This window comes from Quercus lobata, chromosome 11, assembly GCF_001633185.2.
Source record: "Quercus lobata isolate SW786 chromosome 11, ValleyOak3.0 Primary Assembly, whole genome shotgun sequence".
In the NCBI taxonomy this organism is placed as follows: Eukaryota; Viridiplantae; Streptophyta; class Magnoliopsida; order Fagales; family Fagaceae; genus Quercus; species Quercus lobata.
In genome coordinates, this window is record NC_044914.1 from 54254867 (window position 1) to 54277296 (window position 22430).

The 22430-nt window shown below is 36.5% G+C and overlaps 2 protein-coding genes across 2 annotated transcripts; both read right to left on the reverse strand.

The window, feature by feature from the left end:
• Nucleotides 1-9938: 9938 nt before the first annotated feature.
• LOC115967165 (non-functional pseudokinase ZED1-like) lies at nt 9939-11456 on the reverse strand. Its single transcript, XM_031086235.1, has 2 exons — nt 11301-11456; nt 9939-10841 (listed from the first exon to the last, which is right to left on the reverse strand). Exons 1-2 carry the CDS (start codon nt 11454-11456, stop codon nt 9939-9941), a joined length of 1059 nt encoding a protein of 352 aa, XP_030942095.1.
• A 2310-nt stretch (nt 11457-13766) lies between these two features.
• Nucleotides 13767-16239, reverse strand: LOC115967168 (zinc finger BED domain-containing protein RICESLEEPER 2-like). Its single transcript, XM_031086236.1, has 3 exons — nt 14124-16239; nt 13938-14022; nt 13767-13798 (listed from the first exon to the last, which is right to left on the reverse strand). The coding sequence occupies exons 1-2, from the start codon at nt 16237-16239 to the stop codon at nt 13949-13951; spliced, it is 2190 nt and encodes a 729-aa protein (XP_030942096.1). The 3' UTR covers nt 13767-13798; nt 13938-13948.
• Between the last annotated feature and the right edge of the window lie 6191 nt (nt 16240-22430).

A 22430-nucleotide genomic window follows, 5' to 3' on the forward strand; every position in this document is an offset into this window, starting at 1 on the left:
CTTTTATTTCTACCGCAAGAACTATTTAGGTATGTATCCCTTGCAAGCACACATGAACTTAAATTGTCTTTTAATATATGCATGCTTTATTATTTTCTAATAGTTTTCCCGTGCATCGCACGGGTTAGCGACTAGTATATATATATATATATATAAAATCGAAACTTTTAAAGCTCCCACAATTTTCCACGTCAGCACAATATTTAAATTAAATTAAATTTTCCACCTCATCACTGTTTTCTTTTTCCAATGCAAATTAGACTTCTAGCCAAATAAGGACACTCTCCCACCGCCTCTACTCTCTCCTATTTAAGAATTGCTTGCGTAGAAAACCTAAGCCCCAAAATTAGAAGAGAAGGTTACGGCCAAACTGAAAGCATCGAAGTTGTCTACCAGTCTCTTCCAAATCAACAAGTCTCCAACACTAACCTACTCCGCAAAGCAAACTTAATTACCAGTAAGTTTCGTAGAAATATTCTAACTATGAACATTGACAATGCTTATTAGTTATGACCATTCCTACTCAAATCATTGACAGTAAAAGTCCCTCCAAAATATGAGCAACTTCATTGCATTGTATTAGTAATTTCATTGTAAATATTCCATGAAGATAGAGAAAAAGAGTACGCCCACCTTAAAGGTTGGTCAATATCTTATATCTATATGTATGGCCGTTGGTCACCACTATTTTATTATTATTTTTATTTTAAATTATTTTTATTTTAGATTTTATGATTAGATCTGCTATTATCTTCTTTTGCCGCAAGACAATTTTCTGCTTAAAACTTATTTTTCTTCAAGAATTTTTTTAAGGGCGGCTCATGCTTCACAATTCACATATTCCACTTATGTATTGGACTCCTCTCCTTCTTCGGTCAATGCATCAAGGTTAGGGTTATTTGATTTGTTCAATAAAAATTATAGATTTGTTGCTTTTTCTTATAAGTTTGTCAATTGTTGTTTTGTTTATTTAATTGCTGGGCTTGAATCTTTTAATTAAATCTTCAAATTTTTTTAACCTTTTAAAAGTTTTAATATTTTGAATTTTAACATTTAAAAGGTAACTCATATTTCTCTAATATTTCTATGTTGTGTAGACATATTTTTTTTGTTTATTATATTTCTCCATTGTGTAGTCACATAATTTTTGTTTTGTTTTAATAAATTCTTGGCTCAAAATCTTCTAATTGTTTGGTTTACATATGAATTTTTAAGTTCATTTTTTGCAATACATTTAATTGTCTGGCCAATTTCAATAGTAGAAAAGCTATAATCATGGATTCCCTTCTTTCTATTGTATTTCTCTATTGCGTAATTATATATATATATATATATTTATATATTGTTTTATTTCAATACTTTTGAAGCTTTGAATCTTCTGATTTTTTTTAAAAATTTTTTTTTGGCCTTTTGGAAGTTTTAACATCATAACTTTTGGGTTTTATTTTTTCTATTATTAGAAATTATCTAGAAGATTTCAAAGAATATCCATGGATTATTCTTTTTGAGGGTAACCCATCTTTATCTTATATTTCTATTCCTAACTTTTTTTTCCTATATTTTTTCTTTAATTGTCCGTGTTTACGTCTCTTTTGTTTTTCTTATTTTTACTTTCATAGCGTATGTACATGTTGTGTATGTTCTTTGATTCTTTCTTTAATGATTTTTGTGAGTATGTGTCATCGTATCTGGGTACTTAGGCAAAATCTATAAAGACTAAAGATGCTTCATTTTTTTTTTTTCTTTTGTAATGAATCCTGTGTTTTTCATGACTTTAGTGAGTCATATTCTTAATGATCGAAATGGTTTTATTTGACGTGGATTTTGTTCATATTGGTTTCAAAGTTTATTTCTTGGCTTATATTATAGATTGTAATATATTTATTCATCAAACTGTTTAGTTGAGTTTGTTTTCGAAATTGTTTTCAGTGTTGGACATTTTCTTGAAGCATGTTGGTATTATATATTAAAATACTATTAAGTTGATAATAATAATAATAATAATATAGTTTAATAAATGTCTGAAATGTATAGCTGTTAACAAATGTTTTAGCTATATGATTTTATTTTACAAATTCAATTTTGGTGTTGTAGTAAAATAAACAAAGATTAAATTATATATTGTACTCAATACATTTCCCGTGCATCGCACAGGTTAGCGACTAATTCTTTATAATTTAATAGTTGAATGGAAGGATTTGCATCGATGTCTCAGGATGAATGTGAGGAACATTTTTTGATAATTCTAGAAAGTATGTTAATAGTATGGTTTTCATTATTTTTCCCTCTTCTTAATTCTGTAGTTTAGAAATATTACTTGATTCTTCTCTCCCCAATGATTTTAATTAAAAAAATCAATACAAAAAAAAAAAAAAAACCTAAGTCAAGTATGAGGTTCTATTGAACAAGAAAAATTCAACTCAGATTGCTAAGGTTTCCATTTTACTTTTTATTTTAAACTAGTCGTAGACCCGCATGTTTCGCGTGATAATTTTTTAGATAAAATACTATTTTGGTCCCTAGACTTTGCAGAGAGTTTTTTTCTTTTTTTTTTCTTTTTTTTTCTTTAAATAGTTGTATCATATTTTTCATAATCTTGTCTGTAACGTTTTTTACCATTATCATATATTTATTAGTTGATGATTTGCATAACATAGACATTTTTAAATAAGAGGTAGAACTATTCATTAAATTTTTTAAGTCATGGTATATGAAGATTATGATTATCTATCTATCTATCTATATATATATATATATATAATTTCCCTAGTTAGAGTTTGATTAGTTTTAAGTTTAAATTTTGAATTATTATATTTAATTGTTGATTACTTATTTAATTAAGTGAATGTAATGGTTGATTTTATTGCACTATAAAGTTTTCAATGTCCTCTGTATAGCTATCTTTATTTTATTTCTTACTCCTCTTGACCACCTTTTTATTTTCTAAATAATGGTTATTAATTGACATTTGATTTGATTTCTTTTTTTCTTCCTCCATTTATTCTTTATTACTTTGCATGTTCCCTTACTAGTTGTAAATTTTATGGTTATCAATAAGAAATAGATGTCACGGATGGTTTAAATAGTTATAGATGTAGTTACATTAGTGGTATGTCAAAGGGTTTTTTTTTTTTTTTTCCTTTTTTTTTTTTCTTTTGAATTTTCAAAGAAATATGAAAGGCATTTCTCTAGTTTGATCTCAATCAATTAAGATATCCATAATATATTAATGGAAGTAATAATGAGCCTTAAATTTTTTTAATGTATGAAGTGGTTAGATTAGTGGTATGTCAAAGGTTTTATAAAAAAGAAATTTAAAAATGATTCCATGGAAATGTAAAAGGCCTTTTTTTGATAAAAGAAATTGTGACTTTTTGAATTGTAGAAATATGATTGTTTTAATTACCTTATTTATAGATTTCATTATTAAGTTATAAACATCTAAATTAAAGTAGATGAATATATAAATGCAAAATTATATGTAAAGTTACAATCGCACAAGATAAATATGTATAGATAATTTTATTTTTTTTTATTATTCATGAATCATTATTTCATTGTTTACTTATAAATATCTAAATTAAAGTTTTTTTTTTTTTTGAAAAAATATCTAAATTAAAATAGATGAATATGTAAAGGTAAAATTATATGAAAAGTTAAAACTACCCAAGATGAACTTTTAACCACTTGTAGATGTGTGTTTTTTGAAGACTAAAATTATATACAATTGCTTTAACTGGAACTATATAACTATGCAAATATTATTGCGAGTGGTTCCATCATTAGCAAATTATCAAGTTTAGTGGCCTTACAAAACTGATATTTCATTTTGCGGAAAACTTTACATGAACTCATCTTTTGTGACAACTTTTTTTTTTTTTTTTACCTTTTTGCCAAAACAACTTAAGAATATTAAGACTTTAGTTAGCACATGTGGTAGTTGTAAAACATGTCAGTGGTATGAAAAATAGAAATGTTTAAATATTAAAAAAAAAAAAAATTCAGTAGATTGTAATATAAAACATTTCTTTTCTCAATATTTTACGTAGCTTTTCCCATATGATCAATATTGTTGGCATCCTTTAAAGATGATACATAATATCTTTGAGAAGAAGAAGAAAAGGCAGAGACAATGCTAACACATAATATAAAATTATTAAGTTTGTGTGATTTAAATTTGTGGCAAAAAAAAAATTGTTAATGTATCTATGATAAAAGTTTTTATCTAAATGATATAGTGGTTCATATTTTTTTAGACTTGATTCAAAAAGTTCATTCTCAGTAGCCTTTTAAGTCTACAAATTGCTCAATCTATGGGTCTAGACACATTCAAAAGGTACTATCTAAATTATAAATTATATAATATCACACAAATATATTGATTCTCCTAATGTATGGTAAAGGAAGGCAAGTTTGTGTGTAGCCATTTTCTTGATTTGTGTTACATAATTTAATAGTTTAAAGGATGTGACCGGATTTAAATGTTGAATGAAATAAGACGAGATGAAAAAAAAAGTAAAAATAAAATATATAGCAATAAACATCAAATTTTCCAAGTCATTCTATGTAATACAATAAAATTATATTATTATATACTATATGTATTGTGGGGGCAACAGACTAGAGCTAGCCCACACCAATATATATGATGGGCCAAGGGCCCAGTCCAAGGAAGAACCCCTCCTCGGCCAGGTATGGCCAAGGACAAAGGGAACAGCCTATCACTAAAAGTAGCACTCCGGGTCACTCCATGGAATAGGAAAAGTACTAAAACAGAAAAGGATAACGGAAAGAATGGAAATATCTAAGGGAAAGCTGTCATCATTGCATTCAGTGCTCTGTACCTGACATAGCCATACTTTTCTACCTTTACAACTACTCCCAACAACTTTGGGGAAAGACTGATGGGACAAGTATCAGCACTACGAATCTAGATCAGGTGGGAGGAAACTAATATAAAAGGGGGTGAAGGGAGGCAATAAGGGGGGACTCTCGCTGGAACCCCGACCATTGAACACGTACGAGAAAAAGCTCCTCGGATTGTGCCGAGGACCAACTTTCCTAGATAAACTATGTTCATCTTTGTTTGACTGTTATGAACATCATGTTAACTGTTATCCATACACTGAGACCTAGCTCTTCGATCCACTCTCTACAAATTTATTGTATAGGGCTCATAGGTCCAAGATCCCATACATCTTGGGCTTGAGTTGCAAAATGTGTCCCTACAATTAGCGCCGTCTGTTGGAAGAGCTCGTGTGTTAATGAGGGCAACGGTTAATCATGGTAAGATCAAGCTCCCACCAGCAAGAATCCCTCGAGAAGACCATTTTGGCCGTGGTGCATGCTATACGAAAGCTTCCCCATTATTACCAAGAATACACAATTATTGTCATAACTCAACTTCCGCTCAGGGCCATTCTTTGAGGTACTGATTACGTGGGGAGGATCGCTAAATGGGGCACAGTTCTAGGGGCTTCTGACATCAAGTATATGCCCCGTACATTTGTCAAGGGGCTAGTTCTCGCGGGTCTAGTAGCCCAGCCCGATGAATTCCCAATGGAGAAAGAAGCTTAGAACTAAGGTCTTGCATGGTTCTCAGACTCAAACCTATAGGGAAACTAGTTACTTCAAGAAGAATCTAAGTACTAGACAGAACCAAGGTCTTGCATGGTCCTCGGACTCAAACCTATGGGGAAACTAGTTACTTCAAGAAGAATTTAAGTACTAGATAGAACCAAGGTCTTGCATGGTCCTCAGACTCAAACCTATGGGGAAATTAGTTACTTCAAGAAGAATCTCAAGTACTAGACAGAACCAAGGTCTTGCATGGTCCTCGGACTCAAACCTATAAGGAAACTAGTTACTTCAAGAAGAATCTAAATACTAGATAGAACCAAGGTCTTGCATGGTCCTCGGACTCAAACCTATGGGGAAACTAGTTACTTCTAGAAGAATCTAAGTACTAGACAGAACTAAGATCTTGCATGGTCCTCGGACTCAAACCTATGGGGAAACTAGTTACTTCAAGAAGAACCTAAGTACTAGACAGAATCAAGGTCTTGCATGGTCCTCGGACTCAAACCTATGGGGAAACTAGTTACTTCAGGAAGAATTTAAGTACTAGACAAAACCAAGGTCTTGCATGGTCCTCGGACTCAAACCTACGGGGAAACTAGTTACTCGGCATCTTCTGAAGTGGTTAAACAGAACCTTAGCTATGTCGGGTCCTCGAACCTCTTGCTTTGGGGAAATTAACACGCACTAGAATTTTCTGAAGTGGTTAAACAGAACCTTAGCTATGTTGGGTCTTCGGATCTCCTGCTTTGGGGAAATTAACACGCATTAGAATCTTCTGAAGCGGTTAAACAGACCCTTAGCTATGTCGGGTCCTCGGACCTCCTGCTTTGGGGAAATTAACACGCACTAGAATCTTCTGAAGCGGTTAAATAGAACCTTAGCAATGTCGGGTCCTCGGACCTCCTACTTTGGTGAAATTAACACGCACTAGAATCTTTTGAAGTGGTTAAACAGAACCTTAGCTATGTTGGGTCCTCGGACCTCCTGCTTTGTGGAAATTAACACGCACTGGCAACTTTCTAAGTGTTTAAGCTAAATTCAATCATGCCTCGGTCCTTGGACCAGATGCTTAAGGGAAGTTAATGCTATAATATCATCATAAATGTTGAAGAGAACCTTAGTACCCAGTGATCCCCTCGGACCGCTTACTTTAAATACACGTCCCTTGGCGGCAACGCTATTCACAATGTAGAACACACAGTTATTTTCCTGATTGGTCCTATATAGTTAACTTATTTAAAGTTAGCGGTCAGGTGCCTGTTAGTTTTGATAAATTCAGGGTGACAACTCTTTACCATCAACAACATCAATTCTAAATACTATTCGAAAGAAAAAATACCAACACACCCATTCTTAAAACAATTATTGCAGAAAAGGAAAGGTTCGCAAAGTAAAATAAAGTCATATTTTTATTAGATATAGAAGGAGTACATTGTACATAAAAGGGCTTAGGCAAGCCTATTTCAAAAGCTAACTATAAAAAGCATTCCACGTGAACGATAAATCCATAATCTTGTTCTAGCAGCAATCGAGAAAGTATGGATGGTACCGGCGATGAGAAAGAAGAAGAAGCGGAGATGTCAGATCCATAATCTTGCTCTAGCAGCAATCGAGCAAGTATTGCTCTTGTAGCAATAAAACAAGTATGGATGGTACCGGCGATGAGAAAGAAGAAGCGGAGACGCCAGATCCACAATCTTGCTCTAGCAGCAATCGAGCAAGTATGGATGGTACCAGCGATGAGAAATCCAAATCCGCGCACATGTGACACACGGCGCCGGGTGAAATCCAAACTTTGTCGTATCAAAAATCTGATGCGATCTACATCTACTTCAGATTTTGGCTGGAGGAGGAGAGACTTCTTTCTTGCCCGATTGAGAGGAAGAAATGTCTTTGGCCTCTGCTTCCCTTGCCTTAATTGTGTCATCTTGAATCTTGGCAACGCCCTTAGCTTTTGAAGAGGGTTTGGATCCCTCACCCTCACCTTTATCCTTGGCCATTTCATTCCCTAAATCTCAGTCACCACCTTGGTGGGGCCCTTAGGAACATCTAGGGAGTTAAGAACTTAAAAATCCCGTAGAACGCAAGGATCTGTAAATGAGGAAGAACGACCCCCCTATGTGTCTTATATAGGAGGTAAACCCGGTGGCAATTAATTCGCCCGAATCTCAAAGAAAGAATTACAAGCGAGATAAATCTCGCTTAATTTCCAAAGCAGTCTTCAGCCATTGAATTTGCGTCACCTCGTAAAAGACCTTAATGAAAGCGCGCCTCGTGCACCGAAATGGCAGGGACGCGACTTGGATAAACTAAAAGAATATCCTGCAATCAGACATAGTGCAAAATGGGCGCGAAAGGACTATCATCACATCGAGATCCTCCTTTCCTCCCATGGGGAAGAAAAGAAGAATCTCGAGGGGCTATTGTGGGGGCAACAGACCAAAGCTAGCCCACACTAATATATATGATGGGCCAAGGGTCCAATCCGAGGAAGAACCCCTCCTCGACCATGGGAAGAACCCCTTCTCGGCTAGGTATAGCCGAGGATAAAGGGAATAGCCTATCACTGAAAGTAGCACTTCAGGTCACTCCATGGAATAGGAAAAGTACTAAAACAGAAAAGGACAACGGAAAGAATGGAAATATCTAAGGGAAAGCTGCCATCATTGCATTCAATGCTCTGTACCTGACATAGCCATGCTTTTCTGCCTTTACAGCCACTCCCAACAACTTGGGGGAGAGGCTGATGGGACAAGTATCAGCACTTCGAATCTAGATCAGGTGGAAGGAAACTAATATAAAAGGGGGTGAAGGGAGGCAATAATGGGGGACTCTTGCTGGAACCCCGACCATTGAACGCGTACAAGAAAAAGCTCCTCAGATTGTGCCGAGGACCAACTTTCCTAGATTAACTTAGTTCATCTTTGTTTGACTGTTATGAACATCATGTTAACTGTTATCCATGCACTGAGGCCTAGCTCTTTGATCTACTCTCTACAAATTTATTGTACAGGGCTCACAGGTCTAAGATCCCATACATCTTGGGCTTGGGCTGCAAAACATGTCCCTACATGTATAATTCAGTATAATATTTAATCAATGAGAATATAAAAGATAACAACTGAAAACACAAAACTAAATTGCATCAACCCAAAGTAGAATTCTAATTAACACAAAAATTCATCAACCTAAAGAATTGATGCAATAAAAATAAAAAAATCAAACAAAAAATGAAAAACAAATTGAGGGAGAGAGGGAGAGAGAAAGAGGTAACCTTTTTTGTGTGAGAAAACTATACATAGAATGAAAAAGAAAATGTCAAATTTATAGTAAGATTTGAGAATATGAAGAGTCAAAATAAAGGAAGATAAAAAAGTAGAGAAAGAATGATATTAAGGTAGAAAGGAGTGGGGAGATGAAGAGGTAAAAGGGAAGAAGAGTTTTGGAAAATTAATAATAAAAATAATGGTTAAAAGATATTTTAATTTTTAAATAATGGAGTTTTTAAGTCACCTTAAATGAGAAAATGTTTAAAAAATATATAATAAAAAAAAAAATTGGAAACAAAAAATGATAACGTGACTGCTGATGTGGCTCAACGTGAGCGTAACAACATTAAATGCTACGTTTTAGCTTTTAGTAATATATAGATATAGATGATAGCAAAAACATCTTTTCCACCAATTTATTTAGGGGTATTTTACGTTTTGGTCCATTTTCTTTTCATTTTTAGTAATATATAGATATAGATGATGGCAAAAGCATCTTTTCCACCAATATATTTAGGGGTATTTAACGTTTTGGTCCATTTTCTTTTCCTTTTTAAAATGATGGCAAAAACAAGTTCATTTGACATTTATTAATTCATGCCAAATTGTAACTACATGTCTGATATTTTTTGTCTCTGAGAAATTTATTAAAGAAAGAAACATATCAAGAATCAGTACGCAGAATTCACAGCAGACTATCTGCACTCCAGCAGCTAAATTGAAGACACATAAGAATGAGACAAACTAAAACAGAACCAGCTATTTGAAACTGAGTTTCCTAACTTTCTTCCAAAACTATAGTGTTTAGCTTCAAATACTGCCATATTGCTTCTTCAATTTAACGGTGCCTGTGAACTATTGCACATCTATGTAGCCAGATGTAATAAGCCTTGGCAGACAAGGCTATTTTACATGAACTTCTCCCCTTCAAATCTCTTATGCACCATTTCAAGACCTCAAGCCAACAGCCAATATTATTTTCCATTCCAAGCATAGCATAGCCATCAAGGGAGACCAAATCCTTTTGGTAAATACATATCTAACATTTGATAGTTGGATTGGATCAATATTCAATTAAGAAATAACTAGTCATGTAACCAAGCTCTCAATCCGCCTGAGTTCTTTGGTGACATCAACCATTGTTGGCCTTCTCTCTGGATCTTCCTCTGTACATGTCAAGGCAAGGTCCACAACAGATTGTAACTGCTGCTCTAAACTAGCACCTCCTTCCCCAACCAAGATTGCAGGATCCACAATCTCGTTAATGCAACAAACTTGAGCACGGTTATGCATGTATGCTACCAAGCTAGAACCTTCATCATTTGCCAATCGTGTTATATTATCAGAATCCTCTCCAGTTAAAAGTTCTAGAAGAACAACACCAAATTTATATACATCAGTTTTCTCATTTACCTTTCCTGTTGCTTCAAGCTCGGGAGTTCTGAACATTGGATGTCGATTCTGAAAGCCTTCCACATCAGTTTCGCCCTTGGGGATTGACACGGAAAAATAGAAGTTGGACAATTTGGGAACATCATGTTCATCTAATAAGATATTTTTTATATCTATGTACATGTGGATGACAGGTCTAGAGAAGGTAGCATGGAGATAGGAAATTGCATGAGCAATCTGCCTTGCAATCTTTAACCTTCTCTCCCACACCATCGGCTGATTTTGTAGTTGAGTAATATGGTAGACAAAAATTTGATCTGCAAGGAAACCATTGGCAGCAAATTCAAACACTAAAATGGGAGATGTAGTCTCAAGAGAGCACCCTATGGGCTTTAATACATTACTGTGAGCGCTCATCTGTGCAGAAATCACTAAATCATTGATGACAAATTCTGCAAATGATTCATTTTCAGGAAATCTCTTAACGAAAACCATTCGCCCTTCAAGAGAACCTTCGTACCAACGCATTCCATAACGTTTGTTATAGTCGTTGGTGGGTTGTTGGAGCTCTTGAGCAGAGAAGCTACGGATGGGAATAGACTTGCCATTGCAAGAGACAATTAGCTTCTCCAGTAATTTGCTTCCATTCTCAAAAACGCTCTCTCTCTTTTCTCTCTTTCCTCATCTTTCTTACTCATTTTAAAGGAACTATATCTAAACCAACTCCGCATAGCTTGAATGTGGAACCATGCTATCTTCCTAGCCATTTTGCCTTCTCTGCTCTGCTCACAAGGAGTTTTTAGAATACTACTGTATAGCCATAGGGACGCTATGGCCATTTATTGAGGTTACACGCTAAACAAAGTGCAGCTTTTCTCAACAGCCATTCTAGAAGGCTTTTATCAATGTCCATTCCTATATATGGTATAGGCAAACCATCGTGTGCACCTATTACTCCATGGAGAGCCATATGTTTTGACCAAGATTGCCCCTTTTGACTGGTCTGACTCTAAGTCATACGTGTGCTCATGCTTTGACCAAGGGAGAAAACTTAAGTACTCTGGGAGCAATGCTCTCTCCTCTCACATGAGGGGTAGACCCCATAATGGAACTCATTTGTGGGGCCCACCTCTCATATGAGAGGAGGGAGCATTGCTCTCGGCACATGTAAGAATCACCCTTGACCAAGATTGCTTCTTTTCCATCATCATGCATCTCTGGTTCTTCTGACTTCCCTCCTTTTTATTTGTTAAGTATGGTTTTGAAACCTGGACCGTTCACTTAACCATAAAAGGGAGAGGTTCAAGGTTTTTAAGGTCAGACTGAGGTCGAACCGTGATGATGTTATAATTAATTTAATAATTATTTTAAATATAAATAAATACATTAAATTAGTAAAAATAGAAAAATGAACTAAAATAGTCTCTAAATAAATATAAGATTTATCTTTCAAATATATTTTTCATATCATAATTTTCATAAGACAAATAGAAAATATTAAATCTTAAGCAAACTTAATAAATAAACAAACAAATAAGTATATAACCATATTATAGTAGATGATATAACGAGTATAACACCACTGTTGTAGTAACCAACTAGCAAACTACCACTATCAATTTTTTTGTATAAATAAAACCCACTATCAAATTTAAATCTAACATTAAAATATTATTAAAACAGGAGAGCTTAAAAAGCTTAAAGTTGTAGCACTGTAGTAGCAGTGGTGGTACTGTAATACACTAATATAATATCAACAAAGATAAAAAATAAATATAATTATTAATAAATACATCGTATTTTTTACTAGTAACTAGGAAAGAATGGAAGTTGAGTTCTCAACACCAGCCCAGCGTACAAGTGAAGAAGAAGACGAGTTGCATCGTAGCGTCAAGAAATTCAAAGAAAGCAATGGTGCAAGAAGCTTCTTGCCACCTAGGAAATTAGTGAGCTACAAGGATAGTCTTGTGGGAGATATCCCTGGAGCGTATGAGCAGGCTTTTAAGTTTAGCAAAGATTGGGAGGAAAATTATGAGTTAGAAGCTGAGATGGAGCCTTTAATAGAAGGTATGGATGAGGTGAAGCTTTCCAAGGAAACTAAAGCTTGTATCAGAGTAGGGCTGTCCACGGGTCGGGTCGGCTCGGGTTTGGGCCTGACTCGAACTCGACCCGACTGGATCGGGTTACAAAAAATTTGACCCGAAACCGACCCAATAATGGGTCAGATCCGACGGTTCAGGTCAACAGTTGAACGGGTCGGTTTGGTCGGTTAGGCGGGTTTGGGCCGAAATTGGGCTAAAATTGTGAATTTGCATAATTTTTTTTTAATTCAACTTTTGACAGGCCTTTTGGGCCCAAAATTAATGGGCTTACTACTTTTAATATCATTAAATCATATATATAAATCAAATGGGCCTTTTTTCACCTCCTTTATTTCAAATTGGCCCATTACACAACTTTGAAACCTTTGGGCCTCCAGCCCTTCAGTCCAAATTTAATTTTCTAGCTCACATCTAATGACAAAAAAATACAGTAAATATATAACAACACAACCTGGGTAATTGCAATTTGCAAACACATAAAAAACACATGATATTGCTTTCTAACCACCTGTTAAAACTTCACAATACAAAAAAAATTTATCAAAATGCCTATAACATTATAGGACCTGGGCAGCAAAAGCACAAGAGGATGCCCAAAATTTTATAGGCATTAACATGTAAACCCCCTGTTAAAACTTCACAATACAAAGAAAATTTTTCAAAATGCCTATAACACTATAGAACCTGGGCAGCAAAAACACAAGAGGAGGCCCAAAATTTTATAGGCATTAACATGTAAACCCCCTGTTAAAACTTCACAATACAAAGAAAATTTTTCAAAATGCCTATAACACTATACATAACTTGCATGTAAACCCCCTATACATAACACTATACAAAATTTTTCAAAATGCCTATAACACTATACATAACACTATACATTGAAAATTTTTCAACATGCAAACCCCCTGTTAAAACTTCACAATACATAACTTGCATGTAAACCTGGGCAGCCTATTAAACCTACCAAGTTGTGCCAACCACTCATACATGTAAGTTATGTAACACAACTAACACAAGCCAACAAACAAATTCTGACAAATAATTCAATCACAGCCACACCACAAGTATGGCAACAAACCAGCAAACCAGCAAACAAATTTTAACAAATAATTCAATCACAACCACATCACAAGTGTGGTAACAAAAGATAATAAGAGCATCTCTTGCAATATTTCCATAGAGTTAAAGAAGGCAGAAAGTGTGTAAAGCAGTAGCTAGTTATAATTAGTTACAAACTTCCAAAAAATAGCTTTTCTAAAACATTTAAAGAGCAACTACTATATAGAGTTTAGTCCATGACTTATAGAAAAGAAAGCCTATTAAACTTAATAAGTTTTCTTTCCTATAAGCAAGAGTTAATTTATCAATTATCAGTTAGAAAAGCACTGTCCAAAAAAACTTCCAAATTGCATCCAAAAAGCTGCCTCCTATACAAAATGTGTGTCCTTCCTCCTACAAGAAAATGGGCAAAAAGATATTTATCAATAAAAAGTATAAGGACAAGACCAACAAATACAGAATAGTTATAACAAAAAACAATAGAGAAAGCAGAACCAAACTCAATAGAAATAACATAAGGGCAGAAACTTACCCAGTTTTTGATTAGTCATCAATGTTAATTGAGATACCTTTGCTTGAGCTTGAACTTCCACCACCTCTTGCTGCTTGACGTATAACTAGAAAAGAGAAAGAAATGAAGACTATTAGATTAAATTTCATTTGCATTAGACACATTTAATAGCACTTAATAGACAAAGTTTGGAAGTTAACATATTACCTAAATCATGAAATTCATCTTCCAAGACCTCTACCTCATCTTTTGATTTGCGAAAAGAAATTGGAACCAAGGCTTGAAGCCAGTCTTGTGCACAAACCAGATTTTGAACCATAAGTGGGGAGAGTGAACTCCGAAATGGATCAAGTATGCGTCCTCCGGTACTAAACGCCGACTCAGATGCAACAGTAGAAACAGGTACAGCCAGCACATCCCTAGCCAATTTGGACAGCACTTGATATCTATCTGAATTGGCCTTCCACCACCCTAATATCTCAAATTTCACATCCCCTCTTCTACTTTCACAATTTTCAGCCAAATATTTGTCAATCTCATTGCTACACCCTATGGACTGCTCAGCCTCCAAAAACCGTTCAAACCTAGAATTAACCATCACATATGGATCACTACAACCTATTGACTCACCTTCTATGTGTGTCCTCTCCCTCTCACTTGCTACTTGTACATTTGATGAATCAACTCGAGAATAAAAATCATACAACTTGACCAAGGCACCCCTCACCAATTCAACCATCACATCAGCCACTTCATTTCCATAAATTTCAGAAAAACAGAACTTCAAAAACCTCAACTTCTTTCTTGGATCAAGAATCACAGCCACATACAAGAGATGATTCATTTTATCCCCTTTCCCCCAATACTTATCAAACTTAGATTCCATTTTAGTTGCCATGTTTTTCAAGAGGTGGTTTTGTGATTTACTTAAATTGGAAATATTCTCTTGAATGACAAACATCTCATCAAAAAAGGTGTTGGCAGTAACATACAAAGAACCTGAAAACTTTTTTGTGGCATTGTAAAAAAGCTTCAAAAACCCCACAAATATCCTACAATTTTGAAAATCAATACTACTAGGAGATCCCATACCACCACTATTCTCCTTGTTCATAAAGTATGAATAATAACTATCATCCTCAAAGTCCATACGTATGAACACTTTTTCAAATTTTTGTGCGGTTTCTAACATGAGGTAGGTAGAGTTCCACCTAGTTGGTACATCTAGACAAAGAAGAGACTTAGACTCAATACCTAATCTCTCCACAAAACCCACAAAAGTTTGATTCCTATTTGGTGAGGACTTCACATACCTCACAGCTTCACGCACCTTTGCAATGGACGCATCAATTTCTCTCATACCATCCCCCACAATCAAATTTAGGATATGTGCACAACACCTCATGTGTAAGAACTCATGTTCTAAAACAGTTCCCTCCCAATCTTTAGTTACATTCTCCAAAAACTTAATAGTGGCACCATTTGAGCTAGCATTGTCCACTGTTAAAGTGAATATGCCATTAATACCCCACTCATGCAAACACAACTCAATCTTCCTACCTATGGTCTCTCCCTTGTGGTCTTCAACTTGACAAAAATTCAAAATTCTCTTATGTAACTTCCAATCATCATCAATAAAATGACCAGTAAGGGACATATAACACAGATTTTGAATACTCGTCCATGTGTCCGTAGTAAGACACACCCTACGACCCTTCAAAGCCCCCCTTAGTTTCTCTCTCTCAACACCATAAATGCTAATCACATCCCTAGCTATAGTTTGACGAGATGGGATATCCCTAATTCGCAACTTAGGTTGTAAGGTTGTTGCATATCTTTGAAACCCATACCCTTCAACAAACCTAAAAGGCAACTCATCTATTATAACCATTTCAGCAAGTGCCTTTCTAGAAGCCTCAACAGTAAAGGCTGTCGGTACAAGCTGAAACCCTTCCTCCCCATCCATTTTAGGTTCAAACATTAAGGTTTGTTGCCCACTAAGTATCTTTCTATTAGGGTTTTTAACACAGATTGGTGTATGATTCAACAAGTTAGCAGTACCATGCCCCTTACTATCAGCTAGATAAGTTTTTTGACAGTAATTACAAGCAGCCTTAAAATGACCATCACCAATATCTACTTTTTCAAAATGGTTCCAGGCAATAGACTTTTTCCTATTAGTACAGACATTGCCTTTACCTTTAGGTGGAAGTGGGGGAACCTCAGCATGGGCAGTAGGTACAGCTTGGGCAGCTTGGGCAACAGGTTCAGTTGTGGCAGTAGGTGTTGCTTGGGAAGGGGATGCATCACTTGAGTGTTCCATAACCTATAAACATCAAATTTATAGATTAGCAAACAACCATAAAAGTAACACACAAACAATAACAAGAAGTTAAAAGAGAAAGAAAGGATACCTCAAAGAACTCTCAGCTATCAAGGATTTAACCTTGAAAAGGAAGCAAAAAGCCTAGGATTTCAACTCCTGTATAAAATTAACATTTCAAAATTTTAAGTTAAGAAAGCAAAATGAATCAAACGAGTAATAAAATACAATCACATAAGAAAATAAGAATGTGGATTTCATCTTTTTAAAATAGAGGCTCATCTTCTTCTTTTTTATACAGTGAAGATGCAAGTACATTGATCATAGAAAACGAAACAAAACAAAGAATAAAACAGGCAGATAAGAAAATAAAAATGTGTTTGGATTTCATCTTGTTAAAATAGGGGTTCATATTCTTTTTTTACAGTGAAGATACAAGTATATTGATCACTAAAAAAAAAACAAACAAAACAAGGAATAAAATAGGGCAGATACAAATCACACTCAGAGCACTACCATAATGAGTCAATGCAAGAAAATGATAAAACCAGGGAGCACTAACAAATCACACACAGAGCACTAACAAAATGATAAACCCAGATTGGGCAAAAAAAGAGGAAATAACACATATTTGCCGAATGAAAATAACACTCAGTAGCAGATCACAACATTAAAGAACACATATTTGTACAAGGTGAAATGAAAATTAGATTCCTTATAATGCATTTAACAATCTAATTGCAAACAAGAGTTTCAATGCAATTAAGTAGCAGATCACAACATTAACAAATAAAATAAAATAAAGCTTAGCAATTTCTAGCATCAATGAAGAACGGATTATACCATACAAAGGACTGAAAATCATCAAGCTTTCCTCTTTATTTGCCGAATCACAAACACAAAATACAGAAAAAGAGGGATGAAATAGGAAGGAAGAAACTTTACCTGATCTGAGACTAGGAAGCCGAGTCTGAGAGGCTGAGTGTTAAGGAGTAAAGGGATTTGTTTGTTTCAAAATAAAAATAAGAGATTTTGAAATCACTAGAGACTAGAGAGACTAGAGAGCAGAGAGAACGTAGAACACTCGGGAAAAGTCCAATTTATAAGAGAGAGATATGAGGGAAAATCTGATTTTGATTTTGATTTTGAGAAGTGTAGCCAAGTTGACTCTTGAAACCCTAAACTATGATTCATGAACAGAGGCATGGGAAAGATCAAATCTGAGTTTGATTTGAAGGGTAGCCGACTAGCCATTTGGGGCTGGACCGGCTGGTAGAGAGAGATAGAGAGAGAGAGAGAGAGTGAAGCCTGAAGAGAATTAGAGGAAAGTGAAGACGGAAGAGAGTTAGTGAGGCCGAAGATACTTGGAGAGTGAGAGAGAGAAGGCCGGACTTGAAGTGAAGAATGAAGGGAAAGTTTAGGCTTTTGGAAGTTTAGGCTTTTAGATTTTTAGTTCCAGTTTTAGGCTTTTAGTTTTAGGCTTTTGAGACTTACAGAGAGAGAGAGAGAGAAGGCCGGACTGAAGAATGAAGGGAAAGGTTAGATTTTTAGAGTTTTAGTTCCAATTTTAGGCTTTTGAGACTTAGTTTGAATTTTTTAGAGTTTAGTTTGAATTTTTTAGCAATTAGCCGTTCTGAAGACTTTGGGCAGCTGTATGGTGATTTGATGTTTACTTTTTGAGTGGAAAGAAATTTGTGGTGTACAGGAGCCGTGTGGTTCTCAATGAGGCAGAAACAACAGTGCTCAGTCTTGTCAATTAGCAGTCCACTGACTCCACTCCTCTTCAGTCTTCAGTTCACGTGATCTGCCCCTGGATCAGATTTTTTTTTTTTCTTTTAAAACTTCGGTCGGGTCGGTTTGTACGGGTTTTTAAACCCTTAACCCGCAACCCGAACCGAATATTCGGGTTTCCTGAGAGAAGGAACCGAACCCGAACTGCCAAGGGCTTCAGGCCGACCCGTTGGGCTTCGGGTCGGTCGGATTCGGGCGGTTTGAACGGGTCCTGAACCCGTTGGACAGCCCTATATCAGAGCACCTGGTCGAAAGCCTTGATAGTGAAAGTGTATGGTAGATCTATTGGATTCCACTACCTCACTTTCAAGCTCAATGCTTTATGGAAACCAACGGGAAAGATGGATTGCGTTACCTTGGGCAAAGGTTTCTTCCTAATTCGTTTAAGTTGTAGTGATGACTTTGATAAAGTTCTTCAGGGAGGTCCTTGGTTTATAGGGGAGCATTTTCTTGCAATCAAGCCTTGGGAACCTTATTTGACAGCTTCTGAGGCTAAGCTCACGTCAGTGGTAGTTTGGGTTAGATTGTCTGAATTGCCAATTGAGTTCTATGATGCGTCTGTGTTGAAGGAAATTGGAAGTGTCATTGGACCTGTCTTACGTATTGACTCTTATACGACCTCGAGACCAGAGGAGGTTATGCAAGATTATGTGTTCAGTTAGATTTGGATAAACCCTTGATCAATTCTATTCGGGTGGGAAGGTTAGTTCAAAAAGTTTTATATGAAGGCATTTCTTTTCTTTGCTTCTGTTGTGGTAAGCTTGGACATAAGCAGGATAATTGTGGGCTGAAAGTGAGGAAGCCAAGTGGAGAAGATGAAGCTCAAGTCTCATTGAAATCCAACGAGATTAGTGAGGAAGTCCAACCTGAATCCAACTATGGGGCTTGGATGGTAGTCACGAGGAAAAGAGGTTCGGGTAGGATTGGAAAAGCTAGTGGGCCTACCAAGTCTGTTAACCCAACTCAAGTTAAAGCCAGGGGCAATCCGGACCTTTCCCAAGCTTCTGCACATGTGGAAGTAGGTGATGATCTTGGCAAGTCCAATCAAAGAGATTCGGCAGACTCTAGAGAAGGGACTTCACGTGTTATGGCAGCTCAAGACTTGCGAAATGGCTTAACAGACCCTACGGATGAGACCTCACATGCTGTGGTAGCCCAAAAATCAGAGATTAACCTTGAGATGAGGAAAGATTGTGTGATGGAGGAGAGTATTGAGAATCCATATGCTGAGTGTCAGCAGGATATGAAACAAACTTCAAGAAACAAAAGGAAAGCTTTAGCAAAAAATAAGGGCAAAGGAAGTGAAAGTTTGGGGATTAAGAGTTCAAAGAGTCCAAAAAATTCAAAGAGCCAAAAACGGTTATCCCATTACACCTAAGGTAAAAGCAACTTGCTTTTGTCAACAAGAGGTTTAGGGAGTGATAATCAACCTAAGAATGGAGAGGATTTTGATAGGGTTAACCCTTCTGCCACGATCCGGATGGGCCATTTGGTACAAGAACCGAGTGGTGGCTATTCCGAATGAGATAATCTCTCAAATAAGAACGGCGCCGACAGAGACTCAAGGGTGGTTCGAAGAAGAGCTGAGATAGGCTTGGAAGCATCTCTTTCCCATAACACCGGAAAGCATCAGATTGGGGAGTCTTCCATTAGAGCACAATGCATGGTTTCTCACGCCCAATCTGTGGTGGAAGTTCCTCACGAATATTCCAGAGGTCTTGTGGGAAGTGGCGGAGGAGCTGAGCAAGCAAAGGAGGCCATCCTTTGTGCCTCATTGGGATGAATCCGGGTGGATCATTCAAGAGAGGAGACTGGTGGATTTCAAAGGGATGGCCACGGCACACTTGGGAAATCACCCAACTCTGAAATTGATCCAAATTATGGCTCCAGTGAAGAAATGCGATGTAATTCTGAATTGCAGAGAGGATATCTGGGGCATTCTGAAGCACATGATAATTTGGAAGCCGAAATGGGGGGCATTCAAGGATCTTTTGAGGAGGATGGGGTGGAGTATGGTGGAAGAAGCGGCAATGAATACTAATCCACCAGAGATTGAGGTGTCGTTGGGCCAATTTATCAAAATGAATGTGTTACTCTAGAATTGCAGAGGTGCTTTGAATCAGGATTCCAAGAGGAGGATTTTTGAAATGGCAATAAATCATAGGCCAGCTATATTTGTGGTGACAGAAACTAGAGTGGGAGGAGACAGGGCAGCAAAGATTATTGAAGGGCTGCCTTTTGATGGGTCTATTACTACGGACACAAGTGGCTATGCTGGGGATTTGTGGATTCTCTGGAAATCAGAGGAGGTGGAGATTCTTCCTCTATCGTCCACTGAGCAGGAAATTCACGCTACTGTTAAGGTGCGTTCTTCCAACCTTACCTGGCTTTTATCTGCTATTTATGCTAGTCCTAGGTTGGCTGAAAGAAGAATTTTATGGGAAAATTTAAAAACTATGGCCCATCTCCACAATTTGCCTTGGTTGATGCTAGGGGACTTTAATGAGGTTCTTTGTGATGATGATAAATTTGGTGGCAATCATGTTAATTTGAACAGAGCTTTAGAATTCAAGAACTGTTTAGATGAATGTAATATGGTGGATTTGGGTTTTGCAGGTCCTAAGTTCACATGGACAAACCGCAGGCCTATCTCAAGTCTGATTTTAGAAAGGTTAGACAAGTGTTTTGCTAATCCTGTGTGGTGCATTCTTTATCCAGAAGCCTTGGTGACTCACCTCCCTAGGACCTTCTCTGATCACTGTCCAGTCTTGTTTGAGCTGTGTAGAGTTAGTGTGAATCAACAGAATAAGCCCTTTCGCTTCCAAACCATGTGGTTATTCCATCAAAATTTTCCGAGGGTTGTCCAGCAAGCTTGGACTGATAGAGTTCTACAGGAAGCTATTTTGGAGTTTGTTAGTAGAGCAAAAAAATGGAATATTGAGGTGTTCGGGAATCTGTTTGCTAAAAAGAGAAGAATATTAGCTAGGCTTCATGGGGCATAAAAAGCTCTAGCCAATAATCCTAATGAATTCCTTTTGGAGTTGGAGCAGCAGTTGATTTCAGATTACTCTCTAGTCCTTTTGTAGGAAGAGGAGTATTGGGCCCTTAAGTCTAGATTAAATACTGCCACCTTTGGGGACCATAACACGTCCTTCTTTCATGTCTCTACGATTGTTAGGAGACATAGGAATAAAATTAGGTGCTTAAAGATACGGAGGGCAATTGGTTGATTGAGGAGGTTGAAATAAAAGACTACATCAGAAATAGTTATAAGAAATTATATATGACTGAGCTGAATGTGTCTTCCATGACCTCAGATGTCTCAGAATTCTCTTGTTGTTTTCTGGAGGAGGAGGATAGAGCTAGAATTGATGGTGGTGTGATTGAGGAGGAGATTAGAGCTGGTTTATGGGCTCTTAAGCCTTTTAAGGCACCAGGACCGGACGGGTTGCATGCAGGCTTCTACCAATGTTTCTGGTTGGTGGTTAAAAATTCTATATGCAATGAGGTAAAAGGGATTTTTGATAAGGGCTATGTACTGAGTTACCTCAATGAAACCTTGATTTCTTTGATCCCCAAATGTCAAAACCTAGAAGCCTTGAGTAACTATAGACCCATTAGCTTATGTAACTCGATGTATAAGATTGTGACTAAGATCTTGGTGGCTCGGATTAGGCTACTGCTTAACAAATTGATATCACTTGTGCAGACTGCATTTGTTCCTAGCAAAAGAGGCATAAATAATGTTCTGATTGCCCAAGAATTGTTTCATGCCTTGGACAAAAAGAAAGGAAAAATGGGCTTTATGGCTGTAAAATTAGATCTGGAAAAGGCATATGATCGATTAGAGTGGAGTTTTATCTATAGAGTGCTCCAAGCTTTCCATTTTCCCCTTAAAATCACTAAGATCATTATGAGCTGTATTACGTCCGTAAATACCTCTATTTTGGTTAATGGAGGTGCTTTAGAGCGTTTTGAGCCATCTAGGGGCATAAGACAAGGAGACCCTTTATCCCCATACATTTTTATTCTTTGTATGGAGTATTTAGGGCACCTTATTGAGCAAAAATGTGTGAATGGAGATTGGGTACCTCTAAAGGCTTCTAAGGATAATCTGGGCTTTTCCCATCTCCTTTTTGCAGTCGACATAATCCTTTTCAGCAAAGCTGATGAGCGTGGATGTGAAGCAATTTTAGATGTGCTTGGAAAATTTTGTAGAGAATTTGGCCAAAAAATCAGTCTTGATAAGTCCAGAATTTATTTTTCTCCTAATGTGAGAAATGAGGTGAAGGCGGAAATTAGTGAAAGGTTAGGCATCAGGGAGACCAATAATATAGGGAAATATCTTGGTTTTCCTCTTAAGCATCGAGGGGTCCCTAGAAATCCTTATAACTTCATTG